The sequence below is a fragment of the Ipomoea triloba genome, chromosome 3 (assembly GCF_003576645.1).
Source record: "Ipomoea triloba cultivar NCNSP0323 chromosome 3, ASM357664v1".
NCBI classification, from domain to species: Eukaryota; Viridiplantae; Streptophyta; class Magnoliopsida; order Solanales; family Convolvulaceae; genus Ipomoea; species Ipomoea triloba.
In genome coordinates, this window is record NC_044918.1 from 6,822,766 (window position 1) to 6,833,981 (window position 11,216).

The 11,216-nt window shown below is 35.0% G+C and overlaps 2 protein-coding genes across 4 annotated transcripts; one reads left to right on the forward strand and one right to left on the reverse strand.

Annotated features, from left to right (window-relative positions):
* Positions 1-2,384: 2,384 nt before the first annotated feature.
* On the forward strand, positions 2,385-4,084 carry LOC116013545 (probable xyloglucan endotransglucosylase/hydrolase protein 6). Its single transcript, XM_031253363.1, has 4 exons — positions 2,385-2,633; positions 2,747-2,847; positions 2,937-3,133; positions 3,223-4,084. Exons 1-4 carry the CDS (start codon positions 2,450-2,452, stop codon positions 3,611-3,613), a joined length of 873 nt encoding a protein of 290 aa, XP_031109223.1. The 5' UTR covers positions 2,385-2,449; the 3' UTR covers positions 3,614-4,084.
* A 517-nt stretch (positions 4,085-4,601) lies between these two features.
* Positions 4,602-9,692, reverse strand: LOC116012540 (E3 ubiquitin-protein ligase FANCL). 3 transcript variants are annotated; one of them, XM_031252098.1, is made up of 12 exons: positions 9,186-9,692; positions 8,165-8,289; positions 7,858-7,929; positions 7,568-7,638; positions 6,879-6,957; positions 6,724-6,798; positions 6,527-6,641; positions 6,382-6,439; positions 6,231-6,302; positions 5,962-6,092; positions 5,767-5,890; positions 4,602-5,170 (listed from the first exon to the last, which is right to left on the reverse strand). In XM_031252098.1, the coding sequence occupies exons 3-12, from the start codon at positions 7,927-7,929 to the stop codon at positions 5,095-5,097; spliced, it is 873 nt and encodes a 290-aa protein (XP_031107958.1). In that variant the 5' UTR covers positions 8,165-8,289; positions 9,186-9,692; the 3' UTR covers positions 4,602-5,094. The 3 variants fall into 3 exon arrangements, with proteins under 3 accessions (XP_031107958.1, XP_031107959.1, XP_031107960.1); XM_031252099.1 differs by lacking the exons at positions 8,165-8,289; positions 9,186-9,692 and adding an exon at positions 7,146-7,222 and having other exon boundaries at positions 7,858-7,922; XM_031252100.1 differs by lacking the exons at positions 7,568-7,638; positions 7,858-7,929; positions 8,165-8,289; positions 9,186-9,692 and adding an exon at positions 7,266-7,309.
* Between the last annotated feature and the right edge of the window lie 1,524 nt (positions 9,693-11,216).

Sequence of the window (11,216 nt, forward strand, 5' to 3'; positions counted from 1 at the left end):
TCATGTCTCTCCCTTTTTTTTCCTCTAAATAGCACTTAAAGTCTCTAACCCCACATTTTAGTGGTTACTGGTTAGTAAAACAAACCACTGGGCGCTGGCCTTTATCCAATATATTTTTTTAATAGTTTATTAATTTAATGAAAGTGACTATAATTTTTGTGTTTCTAATCACTAAGTTGTGAAATTATAATATGATTTGGGTGGAATATGAAAAAAGATAATTTTATTATTAGATTCGGTCAACTAAGTCTTTTGATAAATAATAATAAATTTAAACAAATCATTAATTTATTTAGAAAAATGAAAGTGCCACTTTACTAATCCAATGTTATCCTATTCCTTAAGAACATCCACAATAGAGACTTTTATGTGGTTTTTAAGGAGATTTTGAGTAAAGTGAAAAGAGAAAATAAAGAGAGAGAAGGATGAGGGCTTCTGACAAAGACCCGATGTTTGATTGTTTGGTCTATGAAATGGGCCCACCAGAAAATTAAAAAGTCCCCCTAGTGCGCGTGAGGTGCACCAGGAACGCCTAGTCAGGCGCATAAAAGACTCTTTTATTTTATTTTTTCTTGCATTTCTTCTCATTCTCTCTGACTCTTCTCTCTCCTAGTTAACACCTCAAAAACTAAATTAAAAAAAAAAAAAAAACATTGCTATTGAGGATGTCCGGGACCAAAAACACAACTATTTTTCTACTTGTAAATTATGTACTAAAATTTTTTTTTCTAGTATAAATCCTGCTATTATGTAATAGAACTAGGAAGATTATGACAAATATTACATGACCAAGAGAATATTAACAAGAATCAAATTTATAACACTTTAGTATGTACTAGAATTATATTTTACTCATTTCTTTCAAAATCATGATTAAATAGTATTTTCCTCCTCCACTTGTTATGTCTTTCTTAACTTTTTATTTTATATATATATTTTTTAATTGTAGAGTACTCTAGTTATGGAGAGTTGCGAAGGCAGAGAAATAATTGCAGTGCATTAATTTGATGGTAGGATTAGACTAACGATATTTCAACTGCTGTGTAGGATGGGGGACTGTTCTTGGGTCAATTCATTTTTGTACTTCTATTTTTTCCTTTTCTTATCATACTTTTCTTCCAATATCAAAGTTATATTTTAAATGAAATCTTTAAATTAATTTAAGTTATTCATAATTAATGAATACAAACTAAAAAAATTAATAGATAATTTTATCCATAGATTCGAACTTAAAACGTACCGTAATTATTAAATCAAATTTTCAACCACTACAATTGAAGTTGCCCTATTTCATTGCATCTTTTATAGTAAAATAAATGTGTTAATTAATCGATTATCCAAACGAATAATTGGTGATACAGTGGTGGGAGGTCCATTCCATATTATCAATCTCGAAATTGATGTAACTCACCCATAATATAATATTCGTCCATTTTCAGTAAAATGTATTTGTTGATTAAGACTGACTGACCAATTATTCACTGTTAATACACATGAATGAAACGACAACAGGTTCAATTCCTTCCAAGCTACCGACGGCAAAATTACGATCGCAGTCATGATTGGTTTGTTTATGAATAACCGTAGATATAGACAAAAACACTATTTAATTAGAGCTGTCACTATTAATTCTGAGTCTGTTTTGTAACAGCTCCATACAGGCTAGCAAATTTAAGGAAAGTCTGGGACAAAAAGCAACTCCAATCGAGTTAGTTAGATAGTTCGCTTGGTAATTAAGTATAGGTTAAAAGTTAAACTCTTCATGGAAGATATCAATTGGTATTCTTGATTTGAACTGAGCTTCACCTAAAGTGATAGTAGTTGTGCGCCCAGTTTTAAAGAACTCTCCATGGAAGAAATTAACTCCAATCGAGTTAGTTAGATAGTTCGCTTGGTAATTAAGTATAGGTTAAAAGTTAAACTCTTCATGGAAGATATCAATTGGTATTCTTGATTTGAACTGAGCTTCACCTAAAGTGATAGTAGTTGTGCGCCCAGTTTTAAAGAACTCTCCATGGAAGAAATTAATTGGCTTTTATTGACTTGAGTTGGGCTTCACCCAATATAATATTTTGACTCTACTCAACTATTTCCATTTTAAATAATAAGTTTGATATAGACACCAAAACTTGAAGGTAATATGAATGATTTAATTTGATAGGTGAAACGGAACGGAGTGATGTTGAAATGGTGTAATTGTGCAATACAATGTTAAAAATGTGGTTAGCAATGGGGCATTGAAGGGGTCCATTGAAGGATAGCTAGCTTTTCCTTAGCTGTATGGAAAGCAGTAGCTTTGATGGATTTTGCCATTGGAATTCATCACGTACTACTCCCATCTCTCTCTCTCCTACGTGTAGTTATAAATACCGTACCCCATCATTGTTTTTTCTCAGTTCTCAGCTCGATCGTATCATCCATCCTACACTAACAAATTAAAGATCCAACCATGACGACAACTAGTCTAAGAAACTCAGTTCTCGTATTTACGTTGTACGCACTGGCTTTTTCCTTATCAGTCAGTGCACGACCGGCCACGTTTCTTCAGGACTTCAAAGTCTTCTATGCCGACTATCACGTCAAGCAAGCCGAAGGCGGCCGAGCCATCCAGCTTGTTCTCGACCAGAGCTCAGGTATGTCTATATTGTACGTACTACGTCTCATAATGTTTGTTTCTTTCTGTGATCATATATATATATATATATATATATATATATATATAACTGGGCTGGGAATTGAATTTCAGGAAGTGGGTTCGGTTCCAGATACAAATACCTCAACGGACGTTTCAGCATGAAGATCAAGCTGGTTCCCGGTGACTCCGCCGGAACCGTCACCGCCTTTTATGTGAGTCGCCGACAGTATATTTTTAATTATATGATCGATTGCGTAAATAATATAAAGAATAATGATGGATGTTGTGCATGGACATACAGTTGAACTCGGACACAGGCAACGTGCGAGACGAGTTGGACTTTGAGTTCTTGGGAAATCGGTCGGGACAACCTTATACCGTTCAAACTAACGTGTATGTCCATGGAAAGGGCGACAGGGAAGAAAGAATCAATCTGTGGTTTGACCCTTCTCTTGATTACCACACTTACACAATCATGTGGAACCATTGCCATTGCGTGTAAGTAATTATATTCACTTCTTGGATCATTAGATCACCTGGCCTGTGTGTTTGTTTAATTGAATTGTACGTGCACCAACACATGGCAGATTCTACGTGGATGAAATCCCGATCAGAGTATTCAAGAACAACGAAGCAAAAGGGTTGCCGTACCTGAAGTACCAACCCATGGTGATTTACTCCACGTTGTGGGAAGCCGACGACTGGGCGACAAGGGGCGGGTTGGAGAAGATTGACTGGAGCAAAGCTCCGTTCAATGCTTACTACAAAGATTTCGACATTGAAGGATGTCCGGTGCCGGGGCCGACGGGATGTTCGTCGAATCCCAAGAACTGGTGGGAAGGGGCGGCGTACCAGCAGTTAAGCGCCGATGAAGCCAGGCGTTACCGTTGGGTACGTATGAACCACATGGTTTATGACTATTGCACCGACAAAGCAAGATACCCGGTGCCCCCACCAGAGTGTAGGGACGGGATATGATCCATCATCCAACGTAAGCAAGCATATATACACATATACATTTCCGATACGGTCGGTGATCATCTTTCCGTCTACTGGAGCCCTTACATCTTTTCTATTATTGTACTTTCTTTGTATATTTGTCGACGTTTCGTATTTCAATTGCAGACTGCCCCTATAAGTTACGGTACACTTACTAAGTTGTGGAAAATGGGAGGGGGGTAGGATGGGAATAAGAACAAAAAAAAAACCAAGTTTCTATCATTTTTTTTTGTGGTTGTGTTCATATATCTATCTATCTTAATAGTATCCATAAAGACTAATTAAAAGCGTATGGGGCTGCCTCCTGCCAGGCAAGCGATTAGTGGGCAGAGAAATGTCATTTTTATTGTTGTGTTTGATTTGATGTTATCATTGTTATGTGTACACTGTATAAGCCAATAATGCTTCTTTTTTACATGATGGTTTATGAAAACGATGGAATTTACGTAAGTGGTGCTGCCACGTGCTCGTCTATTCTGGTAAATTTTTTTATGTGCACTTCACACGAGTTGGGTATAGTCAATCACCAACCTCTTGTTTCTCATTCCTCAACACAAGGAAACACACTTCTTATCAAAAATCAAAATGCTGACTAGATAATAGTTATAGACCAAGATATTCAGAAAATTATTGGTCCCATACGTAAACAATATATATATGTTTTATACTCTATTATTATTATTACTATAATATACACATATATAATAGAATAGAATAGAATGGAATCAGGAAAAATACAAGGGTAAACGAACGACTTTATTAGTTTCTAGTCTTCTAATAAATCTGACTGAAGATGTGTGATGTGTCCCATATTATTCCATCAAGATTTTTTATTTACCAATTGGCTAAAAATCTAGAATGTTTAAAATTTCAAAATTGTGATATTTTTAAAATATTCAAATGGGAATATACAAGTCACTACTACTAGTACAATAACAAGTAATTAATGGCAAGTGAAAGCAGCAACTTGTCATGACTAACGCTAGCCAAATAAAATAATACTACGTAATAATAATAATTAGTTAATCGAAAGTGAAATACAATGTTCTGTCCAGACAAATCATATGAACATTATACTTATCAACTGACAATACTTGACAAAACACACCATATACTAAATTAAATATGCTGTTTCTCAGTACTTTCTGGTTAATTACCAATAGACGACCGACCCATGAAATCATCTCAGATAAATATGAGGAAAGGGGAAACTGAAGAATGGCCCCAAACAAGTAAAATCATTGTGAACTTTTTCTTCTTCTTATTATTATTATGGGGAAAGGAGACACAATGTAGGAACTACATATATCAAGGCAGACAGTTCTAAAATTTTACCTCCCAATGAATTTGATCTTACCTTGTTTTAATATATCCACTTTGAATGTTGTGACTTGTGAGGAGCCAGCTGAAGAATCGGCTATGCTAATTTTGATGGGGTCACAAAAAAATGCCAGGCTGTTTTACTTCTTGGTATTGATTTTGACTGCAATAGGATCTGAGCAGTAGGGACAATTCCCAAATAGAACATCAAATGAACTGAAAAACAAATATGGAAAGGAAATGATTCAGCCCTGCGATTTATGAAAGGGTAACACATCTAATGCAAGTGAGATATCCAAGAGTAAAACTGTAAAAGTAATACGGAGTATATAACACATGGAATATATAACAACTTCACCCCCACCCCCCACCCACCCAAAAAAGAAAAAAAAAAAAAAAAACTAAAAAAGTAATGGGAATGGCATAGATACTGTACAAGAAAGGTAATAGTCTAAAAAACAGATTTGAACTGTATGTTCTAATTTTAGACATGTCTAAAAGAAGAATGCAATAAAGGTTCAAGCACATGCTAGCAAATAATGATACAGCAAATCAACAAGAAAGTTCCGGTTTAAGCCATACAAAAAAAAAGATAATATTGGACAGTGACATTGCAAAGTTCTAGCAAAATGGCCACAAATGTTTTCCTTATTCACTACAAGTTATCATAGCACAATCTACTAGGTATTCTTTTGAGGATCATTTATCAATTCTCCCTCCAAGAGACACAGGTCATAGTACTCATTCATACTGAGCAGAAAAATTATGGTCATAGCTGTAAAACTACAGAAACATAAGAAGAGGGAACATACTGCCTTGTTGTTGTGATGGAACGCAGCCAATCTGCAAGGCAAATACTGTGGAAGGCTTTACTGCAGTTGTTATTTTCACATGTATAATCAGTTCCACTCCCACTCTTAGTGCCAAGCTCATCATCTATGTTGACATCATTAAGTCAATAATAGATATGATGACAAGCTAATAAAAATTAGGAAATGTATAGTTACCAATTGGGAGATATGGTGCATAACAAATTCCACATTCAGACTGCTGTTCACTCTTCTGTTCATCAGGAGGGCCAGGTAATTGAATTTTCAACAAACTGACGAGATTTTCAGCAAATGGTTTGTCTTTATTCCTATTCAAAAGTTCAACTCCAGTTGATGGAACTAATTCATGAACTTCAAATATCATCAATTTTATTAAAATATGCATAACAGACATGAAACAAATGATACTCAGAAACCAGAATGGACTTATGAATAAACTTATATACCATCTTTGGCAATTTCTCCTCCACATTCCATGCAGTATGTTCACCTCTGAATCTGAACCAATAAAGTGGCACCTACCAGCAATCCAAAATTCAATTCTATATATTTTGCACCACACCAATGCAGTAAAGAAATTTTTGAGAGAAAAATTACTCTGGCAGGGCTTTTGGGTCATCCGGATCTATAGACAAGATGATATAGCAATCATTACCTACAAAAAGAAGCAAAGTTAGTAAGATGTGGAATAGCTATAAGTGACTTCATCTTTTTAAGCCTCCATGTTTTAAAATATATATACCTATATCTATTTGGCGATATGATGTAGCAAGCCGTGGATGTTTAGGATCAAAAACCCGAAGAGAGCCGTCAATTTCATCCATTGTAGACCAGAAGGGTTGAAGCTTATCCAGATGCTGAATGCATTATTAATAGAAAATGATAACAATTAAAACTTTCAAGAGAAAATAAAAAAATGTATAATTGGAGGGAAAGTACCTGTCTAAACTGCTTCAGAACATCTTTTAGTGTTGAGTTTGCCGACCATTGCAAATTGAAGATGCATGGCACATCCTGGGAAATAATGTTAATATTGGATTATTACCAAATGCAGATTCAAGTGCCAGAAATTAGAATATTATAAGAAAACCAACCGCCGATATTGAGGGTGGAGATTTTGGATAGGCTTTATCCAATTCTATCATTATAGTATGTGTTCTTCCCTTCTTGTCTCTGTAGAAAACCAACCACCAAAATTAAGTGTGCATTCCATGAAGTTATATACTCCTGTATAGCACCTGCCTATTTTCAAAAATTAATTATATTACTCCATCAGCATAGTTTCTTTGGATCACTTTTTATTCTAAGACATTATTTTATACTCAAAACTGCTAGAGAGAAACAATATATTGCATTCTAACACTTCAATTTTTCTTTTTAGCATCAGTTTGGCATTCTCCAATACTGCAAGTTTGACTCTACCCCATGGTCACCATTCCTACACGAAAAACAGAATGTGATAGCTATGTATTATGGAGTACCATATTCAATGGGATACTTCGTATTTTATACAGACACAAACTTATCTCAGCATAATATCAATATTTGACTCTTTGATGATGCCAAATATCTAGCAGCACATCATTATATAGAAAATAGAATTATACAAATCACAAATTCTTGTATAGTTGGGTTCCATTTATCCAATACAAAAGGGACACATAAATCCAAAGGAGATAAGAAATGTAGAAGCAAGTAGCTACTTTATGATGCAGAAAGAATCTTTCTTTCCTTCTACTGACTAACTATTGGCAGATGCTGACAAGAACCAAGAAATCCTTACATTATTCGAAAACTAAGAGATGTCAAATCTTCCCCCAACCTAACAAGATGCCTCCACCCTATCTCTTCTACCTGTAAGCCAAATGATTAGAGAACTTTTATTCAGGGCCCTGTAGTACAAAACCATGGCTATCTAGCTATGAAGATTATGCTTTAATAGATATTCAACAATACTGAAAATGTACATTTCGACCATACAAAATCTGAATAGGGATATAATTACTACATTAATACCGAATAGCGTAATTTACAATGCATCTAAGCCCTTATACTGATTATAATTCCACTTACTTCTGAATATATCTTGCTGTAAAAAGACGAGGAACTGGCCAACTCTTGACATTTCTTCTGGTTAGTATACATCTAAAATACACGAAATCACGAAGTAATACCAGTAATTACAACGGAAAAAGTTTGAAATATTCAGCCACAATATATAATACAGGATTCAATGCACACTTCTCATCCCTAGCTCTATAACGACACTACAAGTGTGTAAAAATATAATCGAAGAAATGCGAAGGTTAATCTCAAAGTAAATGCAGTTAATTATTTACATTGACATGAAATTACGAGTTTGAAATCATGCAAAGCTTACCTGAAGCGCTTTAATGGTTACTGCTGCTGCTCAGCTTCTCGGGTGCGATTCGTCGTCGCTCCCTCCTTTTTTCTTTGCCCGCACTCCCGCCCTCCGGATTAATCGTAATGGGTCATGGGCCCAGCCTAAAGAAATTTTAAATTGGGCTGACATTGTGATGGGCCTTATTTCATTACATCACTAATAACAAACTCAAAACAATCAACTATGGCAAATTATATTGTGAACAATGGTCCACACCGCAATATCAAACATGGATATTCATTCTATTTATTTCTATTATTCATAAAGTTCATTTTTATATAGTACACTTAAAAACGAACATTATACACAAAAAAAAAAAAAGTAGCATTCAATATAGTAAAAATGAAACATCAATATACTAAAATTTTAAAAATGAATTTTATATCATGGTGTCCATGCCAAGTGAACCATGGTCCATAGTATAACAAGTGGAATCATTATATCATGCATCTAAGTCCATCATAAGCATTATGGATCCTGATTCATATTTTATATATACAATTAACATATAATGTACTTTAACTAGATGTACTTTCAGAGTTTCAGTTAGTATGTACATTTAGTTAATAGATTATAGATACAATCCAGACAAGTTGTTCGGACAATTAGAACTATAAAATTCCAAACTCAACTCTTCGTAAGAGCTATTTATTTGTCTTTTTTATTTAAATCAATCAGCTAAGCGGGCTTCACTCATAACGCCACGAGTTGCATTTTGTGGGTTTTCTTCTAATAGTAATTGTGAAATTTGTCTGAGCACCACAAGTGAGTTTTTCCGTTAATCAAAGCTTGCTTCTAGGAAGGAGGAATCTATCAATATTGTGTGAACCATACTATCAAATAATGTGATTCTAGTATATTAAAAATAAATATTATATTCAGAGAAAGTATATTATTTGAGTACTGAAGTACATTATTTTATATAATGTACATTCAGTACATGAATATTGTACTTTTGATATATTTAAAATTGTACTTTTTGTTATATTTCACGCACCCATGGTCCACACGCAATAATTTGCCGGTGCGAATGCGGATCTGTAATATACCAAATATTATGATTGGGCCATGGGCTGAATCTGAACATGATTGAGTGTAGCAGTCGGTAAAAATGAGGTGGTTTTGGTACGGCATGTCATGGCGTGGCACCACCACACCATTGATTGAGCACATACATCCACAAACAATAGCGACCCCTTCCCAGCCAACGATGCACCTGTTGCTTGCTTGCATAAATGGCCGGTAACTAACTGACGACAAAACCCAATCATAAACTAAATTGCGCCTCCTATCTCGTCGCGCTTTTCCTTAAAATTTTCTGGAGAATACAGATGCGATAATGCGTGGGTGGCAGTATTATAGCAAACCAATTTACTCGGTAGCTTCCAGCATAACGACACTGAATATAATAGTAACGTGGATAAAGCCACGTTTGGGGACCACGACTTTAAAGAAGCAAAATCTTATACTCCAAAAATACTGAAACACACAGGATAATGCGATGGCTCCAAACTCCCAACCATGCTTTATTTCGACGACGATGACAACGACGAGAAAGAACATCCTAAGCAATAACGTGCGTGGACACGTGAATCCCATCCGGAGTCTGAGATGTCGTGTCTATGATTATCCGTTACATCGACATAAATCTTCTTCCGATCCGTTACGGTAGTTTGTGGTTAACCGCTACGTTACAGCAATGGTCTAATCCATTAATGTGCTTTCGTTATCTAAAATGGCATTACAGACTGACTCTAATCGATTTCGATGTTACGACACTTGTCATTAGTAGTTATTTTAGATTTTGATTAATCTAATAAAATTTTATTATTGTTAGGTCTAGATAAGACAACTCTTTGGAGAATCAAAATTGATGTGCAGTGTTATATATAGGGGCAATCCCAACCAAGTTGGTTAGACGGTTGGTTTAACAACTACAAGTTTACAAGCACGTTCAATTACTAAGCAAGAGTGACCTATACTATTAGCCTTATTGGTTTGAGCCAATTAGGTATGAACAATTAACTTAGGGTCAGTTTGGAAAGCAGGAAATTAAAATGATTTTAAAAAAATGTTTTCTGGAAAATAGTTTTATTTTCAGTGTTTTGATGTATTTTCGAAAACTTTCTTTTTGTATTTTGGTTCATTTTCTGGAAAATCAGTAGAATTGAATAATTATATATTTTTATTATTATATTTAAAATATTAAAATATTTAATAATATTATTAAAAATATATTTTTAAGGAAACCCCCGGTTTCCACTCCGGAAACTAGAGCAGTGGTCTGGTATTATATTGGTTTCCGCAGGGAAACCAGAGCAGGGCTTTGGCATGGTTTTCGCCGGAAACCAAAGCCAGTGATGGTCCAGTCAAATTTTCCGTTGGAGGAAAATGACTTTTCGATTTTTTGGGCGAAAGTCATTTTTCGCCATTCTGGGCTTATTTTCCCTTGTCAACAGAAATCGTTTTTCTAGGTGTAGCCAAACATGGGAAACCTGGAAATTGATTTTCAAAAATCATTTTCTGATATTCCAAACACAGCCTTAGGTTGGTTTACTTCCTTGTGGCCAAGTAAAGTCACAAAGCAGGATTTACCCTCAAGTAGTAGCTCCAAGTTTCCCTCATTACTGCAAATTGATATGTTATGTGACTCTCGTACCTAAAGATCATGAGTTCGATTCTTATCAGCATCATCTCGAGCTCTCGGTTGAGCCTGTGTTCGTGATCTTCCTAGTGAAATTTATTTCTCAGGTACGATTTGTGGGTCATCATATCATACAAGAACATGGTTTATCTATTACACATCATTGAGTAATAGTTGTGAGTTTCTCTTCACACCCAAAAAAAATTAAAACGTTATTGAATGGCTGTGCTAGTCTATATTATTATATAGTTCTGTGTCTTCAAACCTTTGTGGTCAATAGCCCAAAGGCTAAGCCAACATGCAAGTCAATATATAACATTTATGCTGCTAAGTTGTTTAACTAGAAGAAGAAGGCTTGCAAAAAAAAAAAAAAAAAAAAAAAAA

What these genes read in the sequence shown, in the direction of transcription:
- LOC116013545 (XM_031253363.1), top strand. Translation starts at nt 2,450, where the DNA reads ATGACGACAACTAGTCTAAGAAACTCAGTTCTCGTATTTACGTTGTAC. An exon ending in GAACCGTCACCGCCTTTTAT is followed by an intron (nt 2,848 to 2,936) that starts GTGAGTCGCCGA and finishes ATGGACATACAG; the next exon opens with TTGAACTCGGACACAGGCAA. An exon ending in TGGAACCATTGCCATTGCGT is followed by an intron (nt 3,134 to 3,222) that starts GTAAGTAATTAT and finishes AACACATGGCAG; the next exon opens with ATTCTACGTGGATGAAATCC.
- LOC116012540 (XM_031252098.1), bottom strand. Translation starts at nt 7,929, where the DNA reads ATGTATACTAACCAGAAGAAATGTCAAGAGTTGGCCAGTTCCTCGTCT. An exon ending in CTCCACCCTCAATATCGGCG is followed by an intron (nt 6,799 to 6,878) that starts GTTGGTTTTCTT and finishes ATTATTTCCCAG; the next exon opens with GATGTGCCATGCATCTTCAA. An exon ending in ATATCGCCAAATAGATATAG is followed by an intron (nt 6,440 to 6,526) that starts GTATATATATTT and finishes TTCTTTTTGTAG; the next exon opens with GTAATGATTGCTATATCATC.